The sequence below is a fragment of the Perca fluviatilis genome, chromosome 8 (genome assembly GCF_010015445.1).
Source record: "Perca fluviatilis chromosome 8, GENO_Pfluv_1.0, whole genome shotgun sequence".
Classification (NCBI taxonomy): domain Eukaryota; kingdom Metazoa; phylum Chordata; class Actinopteri; order Perciformes; family Percidae; genus Perca; species Perca fluviatilis.
In genome coordinates this window covers 16,846,353-16,869,519 of record NC_053119.1, presented here as the reverse complement: position 1 = coordinate 16,869,519, position 23,167 = coordinate 16,846,353, and the positions used below count along the sequence as shown (strand labels likewise).

At 42.1% G+C, this 23,167-nt stretch overlaps 1 protein-coding gene across 3 annotated transcripts in view; it reads right to left on the bottom strand.

Annotated features, from left to right (window-relative positions):
* Nucleotides 1-21,299, bottom strand: part of scaper (S-phase cyclin A-associated protein in the ER) — a 63,234-nt gene extending 41,935 nt beyond the window's left edge. Inside the window, exons 1-18 of one of the 3 annotated variants that reach the window (XM_039808213.1) lie at nucleotides 20,972-21,299; nucleotides 16,915-17,032; nucleotides 12,464-12,540; nucleotides 11,589-11,786; nucleotides 8,981-9,081; nucleotides 8,412-8,528; nucleotides 7,658-7,785; nucleotides 7,268-7,554; nucleotides 6,412-6,762; nucleotides 4,545-4,712; nucleotides 4,364-4,430; nucleotides 4,158-4,275; nucleotides 3,581-3,692; nucleotides 3,002-3,142; nucleotides 2,562-2,717; nucleotides 2,318-2,460; nucleotides 510-591; nucleotides 261-413 (exon numbers count right to left, since the gene is read on the bottom strand). In XM_039808213.1, coding sequence (XP_039664147.1) covers nucleotides 261-413; nucleotides 510-591; nucleotides 2,318-2,460; nucleotides 2,562-2,717; nucleotides 3,002-3,142; nucleotides 3,581-3,692; nucleotides 4,158-4,275; nucleotides 4,364-4,430; nucleotides 4,545-4,712; nucleotides 6,412-6,762; nucleotides 7,268-7,554; nucleotides 7,658-7,785; nucleotides 8,412-8,528; nucleotides 8,981-9,081; nucleotides 11,589-11,786; nucleotides 12,464-12,540; nucleotides 16,915-17,032; nucleotides 20,972-21,139 — 2,685 coding nt within the window. In that variant the 5' untranslated portion in view covers nucleotides 21,140-21,299. Of the gene's footprint in view, nucleotides 1-260; nucleotides 414-509; nucleotides 592-2,317; nucleotides 2,461-2,561; nucleotides 2,718-3,001; nucleotides 3,143-3,580; nucleotides 3,693-4,157; nucleotides 4,276-4,363; nucleotides 4,431-4,544; nucleotides 4,713-6,411; nucleotides 6,763-7,267; nucleotides 7,555-7,657; nucleotides 7,786-8,411; nucleotides 8,529-8,980; nucleotides 9,082-11,588; nucleotides 11,787-12,463; nucleotides 12,541-16,914; nucleotides 17,033-19,865; nucleotides 20,373-20,971 lie in introns of those variants that run through there. The other 2 variants (XM_039808214.1, XM_039808215.1) reach the window with 2 other exon arrangements.
* Between the last annotated feature and the right edge of the window lie 1,868 nt (nucleotides 21,300-23,167).

The window sequence follows — 23,167 nt, the reverse complement described above, 5'->3', positions numbered from 1 at the left end:
TCTGCTGCAGCATCTTTGTCTTTTTCCCGCTCACCCATGTGTACTAAATACACACATTAGTTCAGAAGAGTAAGATAATTGAATAAAAAGGTTGGAGAACAATTAAAGCCCATTTGAAAGTAATCAGGCCTTTTTGACATCCCATCTCTACAATAATAGAAGCCATGGAGGTTGTACTGTTCGATTCTACATAGTGTATATACTGTAAGTTGCGGACACCAACTTGAGCTCCGAGACTGACGGGATGAAACTGCACATACCATAACGCAGCACAGGGAGCACTGTTTCTTGCGCTCATACGGTGTCAGTTTGGGGGCGTAGTCTGTGTTAGCATGTCGACCACTGCTGAGCTCAGCTGCCTTCTCCTTCCTCTGCTCGATTTGCTCCATATGCCTACGGCTGCTCTCATCATGCTATGGAAAAAAAAACAGAAACCAGGGATCATATGGGAAACTGGCACACCTGTATGGTGTGGATGGAGATTAAAAGGTGGCACGGTATCAACTAACCTTCATCTGTATTTTCTTCTGCAGCTCCTCCATGGCCTCCTGTTGAGCAGCACTAAGAGCAGCCAGACGCTCCTCTCGATCTCTTCAGAGGGCAAAGAAAAGTAATGTAAAACAACTGTCCATGTAAATACAAGTCCCACATTTATCAAAGTGACATTTTGAATCAAATCAGACACCCGTTTATATACACTCGTCTGCAACTTTATTCGGTACACCTGTTCAACTGTTCGTTAACGCAAATATCTAATCAGCCAATCACATGGCAACAACTCAATGCCTTTAGGAATGTAGACATGGTCAAGACGATCTGCTGAATCTCTCTACTCAAATTTATTTATGGTTTGTTTATCTATAGAGGTTTTATTGGTACTTTTTCGCGCCATCTCTTGCTGCTGTAACATTATGAATTTCCTCGATTAATAAAGGATTTTGAATTGAAGTTCAAACCAAGCATCAGAATTGTGAAGAAAGGGGATTTAAGAGACTTTGAATGAGGCAAGGTTGTTGGTGCCAGACTGGTTTAAATATTTCACAAACTGCTGATCGGATTTTCACACACAACCATCTTTAGGATTTACAGAGAATTGTTCAAAAAAAAGAAGAAAAAAAATCCAGTGAAGGGCAGTTCTCTCGGCGAAAATGCCTTGTTGATGGCAGAGGTCAGAGGAGAATGGCTAGACTGGTTCTAACTGATAGAAAGGCAACAGTAACTCAAATAACCACTTGTTACAACCAAGGTATGAAGAAGGGCATCTCTGAGCACACAACATGTCGAACCTTTAAGCAAATGGCTACAATTGGCACAGGCTCTCCAAAACTGGACAATAGAATATTGTGAAAAACATTGCCTGGCATGATGAGTCTCAATTTCTGCTGTGACATTCAGATGGTAGTCAGAATTTGGCGGGAACAACATGAAAGCATGGATCCATCCAGCCTTGTATCAACTGGTGGTGGTGTAATGATATTTTCCTGGCACAATTTGGGCCCCTTAACTGAGCTTGAGTATTGATTCTGACCACAGTGTTACCATCTTTTATTGACTATATCCAACAGGATAACTCGCCATGTCACAAAGCTCAAATCATCTCAAACTGGTTTCTTAAACATGACCGTGAGTTCACTGTACTCAAATGGCCTCCGCAGTCACCAGATCTCAATCCATAGAGCACCTTTGGGATGTAGTCATGACCAAAAGAACAACATCCCAGGTACAAGCGAGGATGGCTGGCGTGTCCCTTAGAGATAGGGTGAGAAGCTCAGTCGTCTGTGAGGAACTCGAAGTAGAGCCGCTGCTCCTTTGCATCGAAAAGACAGTTGAGGTGGTTCGGGCATCTGGTAAGGATGCCCCCTGGGCACCTCCCTAGGGAGGTGTTCCAGGCACGTCCAGCTGGGAGAAGGCCTCGGGGTCTGTCCTGGGAACGCCTCGGGATCCCCTAGTCAGAGCTGGCTAATGTGGCTCTGGAAAGTGAAGTTTGGGGTCCCCTGCTGGAGCTGCTGCCCCCGTGACCCAACCCCGGATAAGCGGATGACGATGTATGGATGGATGGATGGACCTTTGGGATGTAGTGGAACGGAAGATTTGCATCATGGACGTGCAGCCGACAAGTCTGCAGCAACCGCGTCATGCAATAATGTCAATAATATAGACCAGAATCTCAGAGGAAAGGTTCCAGTCCCTTGTTGAATCTACGCCACAGAGAAGGCCGTTCTAAAGGCAAAAGGGGGTACAACCTGGTACTGGCAAGGTGTACCTAATAAAGCAGCAGGTGAGTGGATACTTTCATACTGAAGGAATTTGGGACTACCTGGCCCTTTCCCGTGCTGCATCTTCCCTGGCTTTCTCTTTGTCGTGCCTCTGCTGTTCAATACGAGCCTCCTGCTCCTTCCTCCGCACCAGCAGCTCCTCCACCCGTGCCTGCCGCTCAGCTTCCAGGACCCGTTTACGCTCCTACAGAGGGAGTAGAAGAGATTGTTGAAGATGCATCTAAATGAGAAAATTGTTTGAAGTAGAAGAATTCAATGTGAATTGAGCATTGGTTTTTGGAGCACCTGCACAGCCTCATCTCTGGCCTGCTTCTCCTCCTGTCTCCTCTGTCTGTCCTCCTGCAGCTCGTTCAGCCGTTGCTCATACTCATTTAACTTGGCCAGGACATCATGCCTCTTGTTTTGGGCTTCCAGAGTGTTGATGAATGCGATTTCATTCACCTGTACAGACATATTTACTTATGACCGAGGATACAAACACACACACAGGGTATATCATATGTAAATAAACAAAAATGGGGGGTTAAAGAAAATTGTAAAAAATAAAAAAGGAATAATATTTCAGCTAGAATTAACCCAACTGACAACCCCCAATCCACAGCACTTTCTATTTTTTTGGGGGATGTGTATGTATGAATGACTTGAAATAAAAACTGTAAATGTTCCACTTTATTCAGAAAATTCCACAGCTGTCACACACATATAGTAAAATGTTCCTCCTCTACCTTGGCCTCTTCTTCTTGGGCCTTCTTCACAATCGCCTGGAGCTGCAGCTCTCGCTTTAACTCTGCGTGTAACAGCTTTTCGTCCATCATCCTCCTACGCTGCTCCAACAACTCCTCCTTCCATTTCCTCACCTCTTTTTCCTGCAGAGAGTGGAGAGTGAGAAGCAGAAGCAAAAAATAAATAAAAAGAATAACGTACATTCTCTAGGACAACACAGACAATGGATTCTTAATCTATCAGTTGCTACCCTCTCCAGTGTGTACACATGGGGATTAATGTGAATATACTCCACCTAATGTTTTTATGTGGTTAATCCTGATTTATTCTAGGACTCCCTCATCTTGCCATGGCCCAGAGAACAAAAACAAACTTCATGAAGGGCTGTTGATTTTGGCCAGGGGACTCTCTCATGACAGTCTGCGGCCAGCTGGCCTGGATGCGACTGGAGGGGGTTATAATATTTAGTGATTCTATCAGGCAGTGTGCTGACAAAACCTCTCAATACGAGCCAGGCTGGGCTTAGCGTGCACTGGAGTTTCTACAGGGTGCTTTCCGTCAACTCGGCATGTCTTACTCACCCTCTCCAAGAGCTTCTGCAGTTTGAGCGTCTTTTCCTCCTGCAGTTTTTCCCTCAGCTGCTGCGCCTTAAGCTGTTTCTCCTCATGTTTCTTCTTTGACTCTGCAATGGTTCTGTCAAAAACATGGAAACAAATCATTCATCTCTTTCGGTTTTCTCCTTATCAACAAAGGCAGACAGACTCTGATAGGCACTGGGGCCTGATTAGGCGTTCTGGGTGGTAACCTTAAAATAAAGAGGTAATAAGGCAGTAAGTGGGTCTTTGACTCTCAGGCTAGTGAGTTGAATCCTTGTCAAAATAAGGTGAGGGGGTACCATGTTGGTTTCAAACAGTGTTTATTACACTAAGCGTATTGTTACAACTTTATGTAGCCAACAACAAGAAAGAACTGGCAATGTCATGTTTGTATGCAATACTCTGAAAAAATAAAAAATAAGGTGAGGGGAGTGCAAATGAGTAGATTGAGGTGCTAATTGTACTGTGGGGATGCTATCAATGTGTTAGAAATCAATGAAGCAGGGAGTTGAAAAAGGCAGGTGTGCTCAATCAGTCACTGCATAAAGAAAATGTTTTGCACCTTTTGCGTGACGGGGAGGACAATTTCTCGTGCATGTGGATCCCATGTCCAGGAGGCCGAGCAGGTTCTTCTTCTACTATGTCCCCCCATGAGGTACTCTGACGCCATGGCTCACGAGCTACAGGAAAATAAATAGACTTCAGTATAATGTTTGCTATTACAAAAGAATGGGAGTTCCGTTTTCATTTAGATGTTGACCTTCATACCGTCATAATCTGCCAGCATGTCACTCCAATCCATATTGACTCCACAACCTCCACTGCCGATACTAGCCTGTGGTAAACATTTGTGTTTTTTATGTCAACATACAATCAAGTAAAAACTTTAGCCTGCTGTCAAAAGAAGGGGCAAAACATTTACAGTATAAATGAGCATGATTAATCTTACAGAGAAGTCACTTTCGTTGTCAGTCTCCAGGTCGTTGTTCTCGGCCTGAATCTCTCTGGTCAGCTGCTCTTCCTCAGCGATGGCACTAGCAATCGCCTCCTCATTGGCCTTCTCCAGTCGGTCGGCAAGCTCCTCTTTTTTGGCCAGGACCTCTGCCATGGACTGGGGCTGAACACATAGGACAGATAACACCTCACACACACAGCATTTCACCCTTTATAAATGTTAGGTTTATACAAACATCCACTGAGTAACCAGAAAAACCCATTACAGGCACACTGGTAATATAATACCAGTATGCCTTTTTAATTTTTTAAATGGATGTCATTATGACAAGTCACAATTAAAAAAAACAAATGAATGGTATAAATGGTAAAATTAACGATGGCTCTATTCCATTTAGCTGCTTCAGTTTCCTAGTCCTGGTATTGTGCGTGCTGGCTCACTCTCACGCCTTATCAGGAGCCATCTTTATATACACAAGTATGTACCTAGTTTTTTTATTTTTTTTTAAAATCATGCTTACATTATATCTGAGAGGTGTTCTGCTGCTCCCTATGTGCAAGTTATGTTGAAAAAATATTTTAAACCCCTTAAAAGGAATACGCCACTGTTTGTTGAAATAGGGCTTATCACGGTCTACCCTGGCTGTAGATAGGTGGGCCAACGCATTTTTTGTCTCAGTGCAAGTAATTAGGTGTTTTTTTTGTCTTTTGTTGGCTCACTTTTACTCAGAACATGCTAACCGGCAACATAGGATTCCATTCACTACGCTAAGCTAACTAGCGGCGGCGCTGCCGGTGTTGCACCAGACTAAAACGATGCATGCACAAAAATTCGTTGGCCCACCTATCTACAGCTAGGGGAGACCGTGATAAGCCCTATTTCAACAAACGGTGGCGTATCCCTTTAATGTAATGCAATGCAGCAAAACTACTAAAATAGAGCAGATGTTTCTATTCTAAATATCTCTAATTGTTGATCTGATTTACACTTGGGTGCACGATCCAAAGACTGAGGAAAACACAATATCAACCCAATCACAGTTTGCACCAAACAATCATCACAAGAATCACAAGTGAGAAAGCATTCAAGAGTCATGCAGGGCACATTTACCGTGAGGATGAAGAGATGGTGGAAGGAGGCAACTGATGGTTTTGCGCTAGCAAACTATTTACTTCAACCTTTTAGGTATTTTGGGAGATTTCCTGCCATGGCAATAATAATTGAATGGCTCACAGATTACTCCAGAGCAGCAACTACAACTACTACTACTATTATAAATTATGTTATCAATTATAGAGCCATTCCAACAGTGGGTCTTTTACATGAGGTATGTATGGGAAGGTTAAATAGTTCTGGATCTAAATATTAAGCACACATGTATTGCGTGGACAAGGTCAAAGACAAGACGGGTGTTAAGTTTGAGGCCTTCACTGCAGATTTCAGCTGACGTTTTTTTTTCTACCACCTGTCAAAATCTGACTGTATCCCACTTAGAGGTGTAGTCATTCTTGACTAGGCATACAGAGCTTTGTATTTACACACACACTTCACGTCTGATGCTGGGTTGAATACAAACTGTAAGAAGTGGCCAAAATAACTAAGTTGAGATTTTTAGAGAGATTTTTTTTAGTTTTAGGCAACACCCTGGGAGCACTTGCTTAAGTACAAAAGCCATCTACTCACAGCTATTCTTTACAGTGAACAGTGCTATAACAACACTACGCAGAGGTATGCAGTCTTGCCTGCACATTTGGTCTGGAGGTTTCTTAAGATTGACTTTGTTTAGGCGGTGAAGTACCCTTGGGGATCCCTGCCCCCCGCTCCCTGCCCTCCCTCTGCTCCTCCATCTCTCAGCACTCACAGTAGAAAGCTCTGTGGGGTCCAGCACACTCTCCAGTTTCACCGCTGCCATGGGAGCCTCAGCCTGTCCTGGAACAGATGTGGCCATGCCCTGCGACGCGCCACCCTCAGCCCCACTGTCCCCCAAGGCCAACAGTGCATCGAGCCCATCCGTCTGGGGAAGGTCTGGGGATGTGGAGAGGGCAAGAGCAGGGACTGGGACTGATAAGGTAATGTCTGTTGTTGGGATTGTGGCTGACGATGGGGGGGGCTCTGGGGCTTGGGAAGGGGTAGGAGCTGGTATGGGGGGAGGCGCGTCTTCACAGGGTGCGTCGATACACACCCCCAAGTCTTGTACACTCTCTGCTGGGGGCTGCACCGACAGTCACACAAACACACGCAAACCCAATTAAAGACATGCATATTTCAAGCAGTTCATGAGAGCAATAACAAACAAAAATCAAACCAGTCAATAGTCAACACATTGCTGAAAACACAAATCATGCAGGAAACCTGATACTGACATGCCCTAAGCATCCAATTATGATTAAAATAAGCTGATAGGAAATACTGATCTGCATTTCAAAATCAACCGATGGCTATAACACACTCTTACCGAGCGTGTGTTGAGGCATCGACAGAGTATTTATTTCATGAAAGTGAAAATGGGTTTTCTGACTCTGAAATGTCAGTGTACAATCAATCGCCTTAAAAGTTGATATGCCTGTCTGGACAGTCTGTCTATGAATACCATGGAGCCCAAAACACAAACAAATGTGGCTGATAAAATGGTCTAGTGTTACTCTGCTTCTTGTAAATAATTGATATCTAGGGACTGCTATGGGCGAAAGACGTCACAAGGTACTGAACCTCAGTACCTCCATCGTGTTTCCGTTCTCTGGATGTCCGATCTTCTCCGGGGGGTCAGGCTCCACAGGGACTTGCTGCTCAGTGTCCTTTTGGGCTGTGTCGTTGTCCGGGGGGAACTGAGGATGGAGGTGTTGCTCCTCCTTTGGCGGCAGATGTGACTGGTTACACTTGGCGCTGTCTTGCTTTGGGGGGACATGAGCCAAGACAGGACTGATCTTGGCAACTATGGCAGCAGAGCGAGGTTTGGCAGTACGTCCTCGCTGGACGGTCTCCCAGCCCTCAGCATCCTTTTTACCTGGAAAACCCAAGAGGTACAGCGTTACTGTGCTCTCCATGTTAGAAGTAAGCACGTTCTCTCAAAAGTACGTTCTGGGTCTGTGCAGGAGGGGAATTCTTACCCAGTTTTTCTACCGGGGCAGTGGTCGGTTGACAAGAGCTAGGGACGGACTGAGTGCACTTCACTCGGTCCGCCCAGCTGGGGCCTGTGTGGGAGAGCCGGGCTGCAGCCAGCGTAGGTGTAGGACCACTGAATGAGAAACACACACATCATGCATTAGAACAAACAAATGTGCACATGTACAATGAAGCGTTAACTGTCGTCAGGTGGGATTTCCATGAATCTCTGAGAAGCTCCTACTGTGCTGCCTGTCTAAGGCGCTTCAGCGGTCTGTAGACAGTGCCTATCTAACACCCCAGCACACTCCACTCTGAGATAGCATGGCACTGTATTGGAAAACAGGCCTCAGTCATGATCAATATCCATTTCCTGCAGCATCCGATTACAGAGCAGTGCACATATTGAACCGATGCTTCAGCAGTCTTTAACTGACACTTTCATCTACACCTTCCACTGATTCTGTTCCCAAAGAGTGAGAGACTCAACAAATTGCATTAAACAAATGCTTCAGTAACAGGAATCAATGGCGGTATTGTTAGATAACGCAGTCTGCATTTTCTAACCCCTTCCAAAAACAGGCAAAGTGCATCATTTTAAACATTGATTGGTTAATAACATGATGCCTTATGATACAATTTTAATCAAATAAAATGTTGTGTTGATCTTTAAAACAAAATCAAATGCTTAATGGGGTTTGGTGCAGCATACAGGCCTTAAAGCAAAACTCGAGATAATGACAGTAAGAGAGAGCTTACCCAAAGTTGAGAGGACGACGTGCACCGGGAGAAGGAACCATTCTGTCTGCTGAGGGGCTTGGCATCACATGACGTCCCGGAGACATCTTACGGACCTCCCAGGCTAAAGACGTGGGCCTGAACAAAGTGAAAGTGGCGAACGTTACTTTACTAACATAAATTACAATTCCTAGATGCCAAACACGCACAGACTTGGCTCACACTTTGGCAAATCAGTTAAATGGCTGATTCACTTGCAGCGATTTACACAATAAATGGAGCATGTAAAAAGTTTCAGGGTGTCTTATTGATTAATGGTACGCTTTAAATGAACAAATTGGGAGGCAGCACTGGAATTTTCATTTCTTAGTGAATTTACGGTTGCAGTGGTCACTGTGTTAAAGAGAAGCCAATAAACTCATGGATCTCTTTGAATTAAAGCCAAGGCTATTGATCCATTCTGTTTGTGACTCAAAGCCAGGGACAAGACACCGGCACTTCCAGTTTTACCTCAGGGAGCAATTGAAAATGGGGAGTGAATAAGAGTGAGAGATAAAGAAAGAGAGTGAGAAAAAGAAACTGAAGAGCACCTGTTCTGGGCATCTGTTTTCTCCAATTTCTCCTGAAGCTGGATCCAATCTATGAGAGCTTTGAAATCCCGTACGTAGTTGTCCAACATCATCAACACTTCCTAAAGACAGCAGTTACAACAGGATGGAGAATGATTACACGGAGATTATAAACACAAACATTTGAAGAATGGTGCAATTTACAAACCAAATAAAGGTAGGTTTAAAAATAAATAAGTCACTCGTGCATCAGATTTCACTTTAGAACATGTGTTGGGCAATATTTATGTAACAAGCAGTCCATTTTGTTTCATAAGCCTAAAAAATACAAAGACAAATTTTTTATTTCAGCGTTTATAAAATGCAGCACTCAAACACAACAAAATTTGACCTCATTTAACCGTTTTCATAGATTTTGTATTGATATTGTTATATCTATTACATAATGTAAACATAAAATGATGCATTATATATTTGTTAGTATTTGCTACTTCGGGCTTGTGATATTAACTATTTCATCAGTTAGGTAAAACAAAAACATAATTTTTTTGCAACCAAAACCAATAACGGACCAAAAACGGAAAGGGGGAACCATCGGTAGATCTTGAGTGTTGCTGGCAAGTAGGAGCTGGCCCACACATATTCATGTGCAAAGAAAAACACTTGATTGAAAAGTTTAACAAAAAGGCAAATTCCTAATAGCAAATGCCTATTATCTGCACTAGGACTGGCTCACAGTGTTGGTTATTCAGAGTTGGTGGGCCGTGTGGAGCTTTTTTCCCAGAGCTCTAATGAAACGAACACAACTGATTGATGGGGAGCGTGAAGGGAGTGGTAATTGAGAGTAAAGCTTCACAGTGCTTTTAGTTAATAGACAAGTCAAGCCAGTGAAAGATGTGTCCAGCAGCAGGTCTGCTGATTAGAGCTGGTTAACAGGGAAAGACCACCGCTAAGGCGTGGTGTTCATTTGGTAATGAAGGCCGAGATGGATAGAGGTTTGCTGCTCCTCTGACAGATAAACCAACAATGAGTGAAGGCACCATAAAAGTAGCTTTCAGCATGTTAACAGGCGTACTTACCTAAATACACCCCTCACATAACATTTCATGAGGAATGACAAAATGTTTAACCTTCCAGAGGCATTGCCATAAAATAGGATGGGCAGTAAAAGCCTGTGGTCTATACATAGAAACAAGAATGAAAAGGTACAGCCTAGGTTAGAGCAACTGACCTCAAGTAAATAATTCACAGTTTTGATAGTTTTTTTTTTTTTTTTTTAAGTTAAATCGTTGAAGACCAGAATACTCCATTTTCGTTTGCTTTAAAAATTATTTAAATTAAAAGAAATTCAGAACCTTTAGTGCTTCCAAGACAAAAGGAACACCAAGTACCTTTCTTGCCTGGTCCGGATGATATTTCTAATAAATCAGGGATGGGATAAAGGAACAGTTGATAGGAACTAATTAGGTCTGGGGGCTGTGGGTTAAAGAGTTGTGGGCATTATTAATAAGCATATATGAATCATTCTGCTGGGTGAACAATTTCCCTCTGAGTGGGAAAACGTATTATATCAGCACTGAGGTTCTCATTCAAAATTACACAAAGCATTACAGTAACATAGCCTTATCTGAGAATTAGTTAGAATCATTTCCTGACAATGGTTATGTTAATGTACATAAGTTATTAGGTGAAAAATTGGTAGCAATTTGTGTGAGAGCACACAATGCAGATTGCCCACAGCTACACTGGGGGTTTGTGGCTGGGGGCTATCAGAGCACTCTGCTTCCCCTCAAGATGACTCCATCATCTATCAGTGTCCATTAAATCCAAGCTGGGTGGGATGGGGGATTATGAACAGCACCCAGCTCCATGGCCATTAGACAGCATTAGGGTGTAGAGAGATACAGTGGTATGAGGAGAGAAAAAAAAAACACCTACCAGCCAGATGTCTGACACAGGCCAACTGACAACATGCTGATCACACCACAGGGAGCTGCGCTGTGGCACGGACAGCAGGCCAACCACACCATAGGGAACTGGGCTACGGTACTGACCGCAGAACGTCACCAGAACCATGCTCAGCATAATGCAGCATGGCAGAATAATCAATAAAACACAGCAGTATCAAACCAATATGCACTGGAGCAACATCACAGTGTCACTCCAATGCTGCACCAAAACAAAGCACACAGATCCACAATACAGAGAATGTAAAAAATGCTGTTGTACAAGTTTTAGACCAAAAAGAAGCCGAAATGGCCCAGCGCCATTTCAGCAAATGCCTGTGGACAAACACAATCCATATACAATATTGTTTACAGCCATCAATATTTAGTCCAGCCAGCCAGGCCCAAGAGAGAGTCCTGTGATAAATCTTTCAGCAGTGAGCCTTCAGAGAGCCCCTTTGACATAAAGCAGAAATCAAGAGGAATGCAAGCTGTGAGGGAATTTTTTGTTATGATCTCAATGTCCCCCTCTAGTGTTTATAAATCCTAACACCTTTCAGTCTCCAAAAAGAAGAACTTCCTGTTGTGTCAGTTTAGATCATAAATCCACTGATCCTGAAACTAGAATTTGCATTTCTACATGTTTTTATTTATTTTTTTCTCTCCTCAAAAAGCATACTAACCTTGCATTCTACGACGCTCTGATCAGATTCACAGGTAACGTAAATCTCATCCACGGCTCGACGCAGGTTGTCGAAGAGGAAAGCCCAGTAGCGTGCTCGCAGGTCCACCTTGCGGGGCAGTCTGGCTTTGGTGGGGCTCTTCTCTGCCCCCTTGTCCAACAAGGCACCAGCTGGGCCTTTACTTTCCAGACCAGCATTCTGGGGAGAAGTGTGGACCAAACATTACCGTAACAATGACAAAGTCATTGCAGCGTCATGCAAGTCTTTAGTTGTTTAGAAATAGCGGCCACAGCACTTGTTTCCCATTGGCTGGGGCAGGAGGTTCAGCTATTATATGCTTTATATTACCAACAATGAATATACAGTACAGCATGAGGGGAAAATGGGGAGATTTAAACCCTTGTGGCAATGTTGGCGCATGCATAAACCCAGTGGTCTCAACCCGAGTGCGACAGAAAGTCAGTGAGATATTGTTGTTGGCAACAATCTCGCTGCCACACCATTACATAATGTCCCCTTTTATAACATTATCCTTGTAGCCTGTTGCAATCTAACACCCATCTTCTTCTAAATTTTGCAACCTTAAGACATCTAATGGGCATAAGGCTATAAACAGAAAATGATGAAGATCCGACTTAAGATGTTTTTGGTTAGTGCAGCGAAGGTATATTCAGGCACGTCACACACTACACTGTAGACTGGGATTGGTCACCTTTTTCCCCTTTTCTGTGTGAACTCATCTTTTCCGAGACTGACTTACAAAACGCAAAAATAGGGAGTTTCATGACCATCACAGATCCACTTGCAGTGTGAGGCAAAATAAATAGATGACTTAGTGAATGGTGCCCTCTAGTGGAAGAAGATGATACACCAACCTGTTTCTTATTCCTTTGTTGCCCGGAGTTGATCCTCTGGGCCCTGGAACTGCCAATGGAGTTACTCTTGGACTTTGCTATGTGAAGAAGAAAAATTAGGTTTATTTAAAACAATATATGAGATGATCAAGGTCATAGTAATGTAGTTTTTAAAAACATAAAGGTGGACAAAACAATAACCATAATAGGAGTGTCGAAAGGTAAATGACTGACTATCTGGTTGCGGAAGATGCATGTTAATGAATCCATATGAGCCCCAAACTGAAAGAGTTCTGGCACAAACTCAAGAGCAGCAAATCAGCCTTGAATAAAATAACTGAGCTGACCCAAAAAGAAAGGGGAGAGCCAGAACATAAGTGAGAAAGTGTGATAGGGTATGTTGAAGTCAGACGCAGGAGGAGGAGCCACAGTCGCAGCAGGTCTCTTTCAAGAGACAGAGGCAGACAACGTTCTCATTCCAGAGACAAGAAGTGCCCAAGATCCATCTCGCAGTCAAGGAGTCGTTCCCGGTCTAACGACAGAAAATGAGGACCTCAAACGATGGTTCATCTGCAGGATCATGCTATGGTTGGGGAAAATAAAAATTTTTTGTAAACCTGTTGGTCTAAAAGGAGCATTATTTTAGTATTATGTGATGAGCACTGCCATGTTATACAGAACTACAGTGGCATGCAAAACTTGACCAACTGCCACTTTTCTCGTTTGAAAGCCATGATGTCTGTCTCTCTCTTTCTCATGGGTGGGCCAAATTCTCTGGGTGGGTAAAGCAGAGAAAGGGGAGTTAACCTTGCTCCTTATGACCTCATAAGGAGCAAGATTCCAGATCAGCCCATCTGAGCTTTCATTCTCACACACACACACACACACACACACACACACACACACACACACACACACACACACACACACACACACACACACACACACACACACACACACACACACACACACACACACACACACACACACACACACACACACACACACACACACACACACACACACACACACACACACACACACACACACACACACTTTTATGCGAGAAATCAACTATATAAAGCTCAAATATGGGCCGTTTTATGAAAATGGATGGCTAATTGCAAATTTGGTAAGACGTGTCGGACTATAGGAGCTCCACATAGTCTGACGAGAAAGTGGCAGCCTGCTGGGCTCCATACCCAGCGCAAAGTCACCCTTTGTGGATTACTGCACTACCGGGGCTCCGCGGCCGGCATAACTATAATATATTTACGGTTTGAATTTCATCATGGCACTTATATCACAGCTACCCCAAGGTGTTACAAAGCTAACAAAAGCTAACAGTCCGATTTGAATTTAAGGCATTTTTATGAACGTGAGGGGTTGTTAGGAGGAGCAGCTAGCTAGCTATGTATCCCATCAATACAATGGGAAAATATGGCGGCACTTTCGGCATAACTATAGTATATTTACGGTTTGAATTTTGTCACGCCACTTATATAACATCTACCCCAAGGTCTTATAAAGCTAAGAATGGTGTCTCACAGCAGGCCGGGGTCTGTGAAGGAAGGCAAGCCAGGCGGCGAGGCAGCAAGACAGGCAGCACCGGCCGCTGAACTCCGACACAGTCGGACAAAATTTGCAATTAGACATCAATTTTCGTAAAACTGCCCATATTTGACTTCTACATAGTTGACTTCTCACATAAAAAAAGTCTCAGAAGTGAATTTAATGGTAAAATAGCAGTTGAACATACAATTTCTGAGATCTGCACGACCTAGATTCAGAAGACTACCTGATCTCAGGTCAGTTGTGTAACCTATGTAAATGTTGGGACGTGACAACGAGAGAGACTAGACCAAATGAGGAGGAGCCGCCGAGTTGACGTCAACTAGGCGACTCGTTGAGATTTGCCCGTTTTCAGAGGCAGTTTCAAATTGTGAGATTTGCAGAGGAAAGAGGTGTCAATGGGATTTTGAGGTTCTATGTATGTCCTAGTTACCCACTAAACTGTCATTATTCACCTATGACAAGGTAAAATCAGTTTTGCAGTCTATCACCCCTTTAAGCAAGATTCGTTTGGACTATTATTTGTTTTGTACAATTATGGAGTGAAAAAAAGGAAAGTAGCACCGTGCAAAGGTTTGGGCACCCCAAGACATTTGAGCTCTCAGATAACTTTTACCAAGGTCTCAGACCTTAGATTGTTAGGGATATGGCTTATTCACAATCATCTTTAGGAAAGGCAAATTTTACCGCTTTATAAATACTCTGACTCTTAAAAACCCTGGCCCAACAATCAGCAGCCATGGGCTCCTCAGCAGCTGCCTAGCACTCTGAAAATTAAAATAACGGATGCCCACAAAGCAGGCGAGGGCTATAAGATGACAGCAAAGCGTTTTCAGGTAGCCGTTTCCACCGTTCGTAATGTAGGCCTAATGCTAAAACATTGCACAAACATAAAATTTATAAAAAACACTTTATTAAAAAAGGATAGGATGATGAGAAGAGATTATTGTGAAGGTGGGTTATTATACTGACTGTACTGGGATGGGTGATTATAGGGTGATGGGTTGTTTGGTGCAAAATGTTTGGTAGGTGTTTAAAATGAATATATATTTGTTATCTTACTATGCAATATAAAATATATCTGCAGGAACTATTTAGAGTTGAATGAGGGGTGGGAAACAAGCTTCGGCCTGCTCCTTTTCAGACATATTGAACATTTTGTTTGGTGTGTTGCTACGCACTTATTGCAGTGTTTCCCATTAATTAACCAGACTGTGGCACCCCGCCATAGTCTAATTTGTCCCCCCCACAGTTTCATAATGAACCAAAATATTTTTATGCGCTTCTCCTAATACCATTAGAGATCGCTCGTTGTGTTTTGTTGCTTTTATATTTTATTTTCTTATTATTTTTTGTTGGAAAGAAAGAAATTAAGAAATGGCAGTTAACAGGAATGGTGGAGGTCAAGTTGAGGTCTGCAAGAAACTTTTAGTGAGATTTAGCAGACTCTGGAGAAGCGGTGCACTGTTCTACTGTGCAGCGATACCTGCATGAATATGATCTTCATGAAAGAGTCAGACTCACCACAAAATTCTGAGTCAGAAGCTTGCAAAGGAACATCTAAACAAACTAGATTAATTTTGGAACCAAGTCCTGTGGACTTACTGAAGAAGTTAAAACATAATGTTTAGAGATAAAAGGGTGCAGAATTTCATGAAAAGAACATATCTCTAACTGTTAAGCACAGGGGTGGATCATGCTTTGGGTTTGTGATGCAGCCAGTGGCACGGGGACCATTTCACTGGTACAGGAGGGAAGAATGAATTTCATTAAATGCCAGCAAATTCTGGAAGCAAACATCACACCCACATAAAAAAATGGATAGGATAAAATATATAAAAGATATAAAAAGGAAAGTGATCCTAAATAAACCTCAATTCACAATAGACAACCTCAAGAGGCGTAAGCTAAAAGGTTTTGCTAGGCCCTCACAGTCCCCCGACCTAAACATCATCGAAAATCTGTGGAAAGAGCAGCGCATGCCAGACGGCCCAAGAATCTTACACAACCAGAAGCCTTTTGCAAGGAGGAACGGTCAAAAATCCCCCAAACAAGAATTGAAAAACCCCTTAGCTGGCTACTAAAAGCATTGTCAAGCTGCGATACTTGTCAAAGGGGGTGTTACTAAGTACTGACCATGCAAGGTGCCCAAACTTTTGCGTAGGTCCCTTATCCTTTATTATTTTGAAACTTCAAAAGATGGAAATAAAAAGTTATCTTCCTTAAAATATTAGAGAATGTGTCATCTTTCACTTTATGTCTTTTGGAAATCAGGTCATCTTTTACTTGCATAGGTATACACAGAAAAATATTTTTTATGGCATTTGTGCCTGTATTTGACAGAGGACAGTGTAGAAAGGGGGAATATGACATGCAACAAAGTTTCCAAGGCCGGAAAGAAATCCTGTAAATTTAGCTTATATGGATTGCGCTGTAACCACTCTGCTACCATGAACCACAGGATAGCAGTATGTTGTGCCACACAAAGTATAATGTTCTACATAAAAAAAAAGGGACCAGGCATCAATGTAGGCTTTAGCCAAAATAAGAGATTCTAAGTACTCCTTTATCATTAATCAGTCTAACCATGAGATAAACTTGTATTACAATGAACAGCACTGTCTGGTTTGGGTAGGATCACAGACTGTGAATGATATTGCCAAAGACGGTCACTGTAATGCTCTACAATAAATGACTAAACATCTTCTATTAAAGATATGGAAAATCATCTGAAGTAAACATCAGCTGCAACACCTAACACCGCACAATGAGGACCTAAACAATACAAATGTCATCCTTTGTTGACTCTTGTGATGTTAATATGCCAGTAATGTGAAAGCTGCCACAGAGCAGAATAATAGCACAAGCACAGAAAGTTTGTTTTGCATGCAGCTACCAACCTTCCTCCTCTTTGTTCTCTAGAGGTACACTCCAGGCAATGAGGTTTCGGGCAGCACGGCCCTCTTCAGCAACTATTTTCCTCACTTTGTCATGGCTGTTGGAGCGCTGAAAAGATGCCTGTGTGAGAAACAGATTCAAAACCTCAAATTTGCACTTTATCTACGAAATAAGGAAATATGGTGTAGAGTAGTACGACGTGATATATGTGACAATAGATAGAATAGAGTGGGATTCACGAGATGACTTGGAATATATCACAAAATGCTGCCCAAGATAAGGCTTTCACATAGGGCTGGGCAATATATCGATATCATGATATGAGACTAGAGATCATCTTAGATTTTGGATATTGTAATATCTTAATATGGTATAAGTGTGTCTTTTCCTGGTTTTAAAGGCTGCATTACAGTAATGTTACATCATTTTTGGAACTTACCAGACTGTTGTAACTGTTCTATTATTTACCTTTACCCACTTAGTTATAATATACACATTACTGATGATTATTTATCAAAAATCTCATTATGTAAATATTTTGTGAAAGCACCAATAATCAACACTACAATATTGTTGCAGGATCGATAGAGGTATTTGGTCAAAAATATTGTGATATTTGATTTTCTCCATATCACCCAGCCCTATTTTAACAGCAGGCATGATGTATTGCACGAAAAAAAACACAAGGTGTCACAACAAAGAACCCTTGGATTGTAGTCAGTTTAGAAGATATGTCTGCTCATACTCTATATTTTTCTTATTGTCAACAAATCCCATGAAAAGATCAACATGTATTTTCTGTGTAGCCAAAGCTCCAATGTTGATGGATCAATGAGCCATGACATGGTCTTTTTGCAGTAAATATTCATTATTAGCATCCCAAATCTGGAGCTGATTTGGTTGAAATAGTCCCAACAAATACACTATCAACACATCAAACAGTGTGTAACAGAGTGCATTTAAGATACATCATTTAAATCTAAAACAGATGTAAATGCACAAAATGCAAGACTTTTAAATGTTAAAGTAAAGAGAAGATACATACACCTATTCTGTGCTCATGATAACAAACCATTTCAATATGTGCAAAATAAGTTTAACAGTAAAAAATTCAAAAGTACTGATTGCTATTAAAAAATACTATATTAAATTCCTAATCCTTCCATTCAACGAAAGATATGAATACTACTCTACCACAAGAGAGCAATTTGCAAAATGCTGTAATTATTTGTCCCATCCCTGGTGTGCGGTTGTAAGCCGGGGTTGAAGTCACAATACTGCACACATTACGTTTATGGAACGTGTCTACTAGCACAGACTGTGACAAGAAACAGCTAGAGGCAGGAGCTCTATACCCACTTTGTGCCCAGCATGCGTCCTGGTTGACCTACACATTGACTATGCATCAGTGAACTTGACTGTAACCTCGGGTGAAGCAGAGACTGTCAACCAAAATGAATAGTGCAAGAAGTCATACATCACATCTTCACCTCTGGGACATTAAGCTGCCCAGTGATGAAAAATGGCATCAACAACTCTCTGCATCCTAATCTCACTGAGAAACATTCGGTCACATAACAGTTTGGTCAAACTGCTCATGCATTAATGCATAGACCAAATCTGTTACACACCCTATAAGCAATAACATCTACAACTCAATTATACAATGCAATGACAAAGACAAAAATACACAGTGTACCCAACAGTATACTTGATATAATTTGCCTTTGTAATCTTACATAACTAAATAATCGGACGTCAATCCGGTTACAAAACAATACAGAAGCTAACACCTAGAGGCTTATCATTCTGGATCTTCCACTCGCTGTGTTACCTCTCCCAGCAGAGTAGTCTGTTCTGTGCTATTCATAAATGATTTAATCTAATGTTGACTAACGTCCAGAGCAAATTATGCTATTTTGGTCCAACAACTACTATAAGATGTGGTTCCAGACTTAAAATACATTGTTACCTGAAACCAACACAAAACTTGAGAGCCAGTTCTTCTCTTAATAGCAAAATGAGTCATGGAACAAACCGTCCTCTCTTTTCCTGGCTGTCTCTCACTAGCAACACTAATCAGACAAGAAAGCTTCAGAAAAAAAATAAATAAATAAATAATCTCTTGCAACACACTGCATTTGGAAAGAAGTTCACATACAATTTATCTCTTAGCCAAGGCTTTGAAGAAAAAAAGTGATAATTAGGCCTAGGTTTATGTAACATAACATGTAACAATCTTTGCAGACTATCCAGTAGAATGTGAACATGGCTCATTAGGCGTTACACGTGCAGAAAAAGCATCCGTGTATTGGTCTGATACTATTTAATGTCCCTAAGGGAGATACCCAGCTGACCTACTTTTGGTGAGCAAAATTCTTACATGTCGAGTGGCCTGGGCTTTATTCTGCCAGTAGAAAAGGACTACAAAGAGATAAAAGAACATCAAACAACACAGGCTGAGCTAAAATGAGCAAGAAGTAGTGACGTAGGTCAGCATCAATGCACCATCTACAATGTAAATATTTACTCTGCGTTTTGTGGGCTTGGAAGCCATTTGATGACCGATGAATGCTGGGAGAATACCTTACCTACTTACAACTGATGGCTAACTATGTGCAGCAGACTGAGGCAAAAAAAGACTTACAGCAACATTCTCTTGATCCACTTAACCAGCTGTAAACAAACTATCTCCTGGGCTGCACTGTAGAAAAATACGAAACATTCATTGTGGAGCATAACTTCTGTAATGTTCTCTGGCAGAGCAATCCTTCCCCATAAACCAGAGCGAGTGCTTATTTTCTAGATCTTGCTGAGTAAGGGGCAAGTGTAAGGTTGCCCTTTTAGCAAGGTCTACAAACATAATGCAAGTAGCAAGACAGTGGGTGAGATCTCGCTCATTAGGAGAGACACAGATCAAAATTCAGAAATCAAAAGATTAGAGGATACATACAGAATAGAAGTACAGTCTGTAAGCAGGTTCCTCGTCCTTATCCACCCCTGACATAATTTTGCAGCCCACTTCAGGCAACCTGTTCCCCCTCACCAGCACTGCCACTTGTGCAAGGTGACATCGTCATCTGAAGGCAGGACCAAAATAGACTCCTACTGTGTAGTCCACACTGCTATAGCAACTTGCCCAGCTGTGTCAATTCCTCTCCCAGTGGCGATTGAGAGAGACAAGTGCTCAGCAGTCCGCCCGTCCTGCCTTCCACGACTGTCTGTAATCTAGCCTGAGCCCTCTGCAGAGTTAGCAGCCACTTCTTAGGCCTGACTCTCTGCCTGCCACTGTCTTCTGCTCTCCACTGCATGTAGCTTCCTATATGTATTGCTTCTCTCCTCTGCTTTCCCTGCTCTGCATCAGAGCCCCCACTCACTCACTCGCTCTCTCTCTCGCTCCTTCTGCCACAACACTGCGCAGTCATGTGCACACAGCAGGCCTGCCGTTCTGCCCCCCATCCTGTGTTGCCAGTGATGATGAGAGTAGCTGCAGGCTCAGAGACAGTGTGTGCTAATGCAAGCTTGGCTGTGCATTAGCAACACAGGGTGATGCTGTGGATCTTATTGGACTCGGCATCCGATGATTCATGGGCTGCTGGGGGGAGGGAATACAAGCCCACATGGTTTGACTTCCTACAAATGATACAAACTTACAAAGTCTGCAAGAAGAAGTTGGGACAAACAGGGAGAGCTTAACGTCCGATACAGACTTGTTCCAATTACTCCCTACTCCTGCTGTCACATTCTTGCTATACTGATGACAATACACAATAATCCTATGATGCATTTTTAAGCCTCTTCTCACAAATCTCACAAAGCCATTTATCATAATTTAGTATTACGAGTGGGTGCTGGTGGAAGGGAAAACATCACAATAACACACACAGAACACAGAAGGTATAAGGTCACCCTAAAATGCTCCTTTTCTGCTGAGTGAACCTTAGATCATCCAGTCACTTAGCTCAAGCTAGCTAGGAGTGCATCGCAATTCCAAAGCTCTTGACTAAAACCACGGCTGTATTTCAGCTGTTAGCAACGAGCTAAAATGTCATTACGTACCTTCAAAGCGGCCATGGATGCATTCTTGCTTTTGCCTCCTCCATGCGAGGAGCCTGAGCTGTTGCTACCAGACCTCTCCCTCCCGTCCCCACCTTGGCTAACTCTCGGGCCGAGACGGTGCTGCCCAGCGCCACGCCGTCGTCCATCATGGCGGTTGTCTTTGGACATCGACCCCGTGTTCAATGCTTAACTAGTCAGCGATGAATAAAAGTCTACGGACACTGCTGTCTTGTTGTCAGAGTTGATGGAAAAACATGCCAGATAAATGCATGACAGCGAGGACAACCTAACAAAGCAGGAAGTCTGTTGCGTTTACATATTTGACTGGCGATGAGATTATCCAATGAAATCACCTTAATATCGACCCGACATACGCGTCAGCCAATAATGCAGAGTACAGTTTAGGTCAAAGGGTGTGTCCGATTTTCTTTGGGCGGGACTTCAAACTGTCTACCATAGCAACAAGCTCGGGCGGGACGTTTGGTTGATTTCTCAGTATGCGTCAAGTGTCATCTACAGACAGCAGGAAACCAGAAGAGAAGGGAACCTGCCTTCAAAATAAAAGAGGAGTAGACCCGAGACCTTCCCCTGTGGAAACTACTAAAATAGATAGACCAAGCAGAAAAATATTGCCACACACACTAGTACTTAAACAGCTCTCTCCTTCAATGCCTTATTAAGTATGTCATCTGAGCACTATTTGTTACCGTGTAGGTTACACAATTTACAGTATCTGTTTGACCTGTTTTTAGGCAGTGCATGTTTTCAATGTTGTTTTTTCATCTCTGTGTGTGTCAATTTATTCACCTACTTGACTACACATACATTACATATATACACATAGCTTATGTTTGCTTAATTTCTGATCAGCTTTGTTATGTTCAGTTTAGCTGTATGACTATCTTCCTGTACAATGTTTTTGCTTCTGCAATAGGCCTACACTGAGAGCCTCAGGAAACCAGGGTCAGATATCCCTAAGATATATAGGTACTAGAAAGACGATTTGTATCTAATTGTATATAAATCCCTAATTGGATAAGCTCCACAATATAGCTTTCACAAGCTTGCACAATATGAAAATGCCAGGAACTGTCCTGGAACTGTTTGCTTATTCATTCACTGTTGAGCAATAACAAAGATTTATGAGCTTTAAGTTATATTTGCCACGTGTGGAACAAATTACCATATGATCTAAGGTGTGCCGAACTATGACCACCATTAAAAGGGGGTTTAAAACCCTATTAAATCAGGCTTGCCTCTAAATTTTAATAGGCGACGTGTATATGTGTTCATTTTTATATTTAAATTCTCTTTTACAGAAATATACACAGAAAACTTGGTTTGAGTCAGTAAAACATTTTCCCCAAGGAACGAGTGTATCTAGGAATCCAACATCCAAAAGTGATCAAATACACTCATATCAATCCAGGTATAAACTCTCAGTGTCAACATTTTCTTTTGGCTTGCCCTATCTGCACACAAACTCACCTATGTTATTCAGATAGCTTAGATAACTCTGTAAATATGCATTGTGAAACAGCTCGTCTTAAAGCCAATTCGGCCTCCTAAACATCTAGTTAGAGAGAATTACATTTGTCAGCTGCATAAACCCTGAAGTTAATAAAAATGTACGGTGAGATATATTTTAAATCTTTTTTCATTCAGCTAGTCCATTTCCAGTCTGCTGCTTGTCTAAATCAGTGTTTCTCAAATGGGGGTATACATGTACCCCTAGGGTACTTTGGAGGACTGCAGGGGGTATGTGAGATATTAAACAAAATGTTTAATAGTTACAAGGCTGTTGTCCAGAACATTGTTCCTCTTTATGTAGACTTTTTTTTTTCCTACCAAAAATGTGACATTTGTATCGCCTTCATTGGAACTATTATTGCCTTCCTTCTACTGTCCTTCTACGTTTTACCGCTTTTTATTTTTATGTTACTGTTTTTGAAGTTTTTGATACTATTTTTGACCTATTCTTGCCTTCCTTCCTTCCTTCCTTCTACCATCTGTTTCCAAGGTTATGTCTTTGTCTCCTTTTTTCATTAGCATTTAAATGTTTTTTTCAGTTACAAGGCAGCGCTGTACTGTTCCTCTTTATATAAACTTTTTTTTTCTACCAAAGATGATTGGCGCTGGTACTTGGCTTAAAGAAACAATTCAAATGGGGTACATTATTGAAAAAAGTTTGAGAAC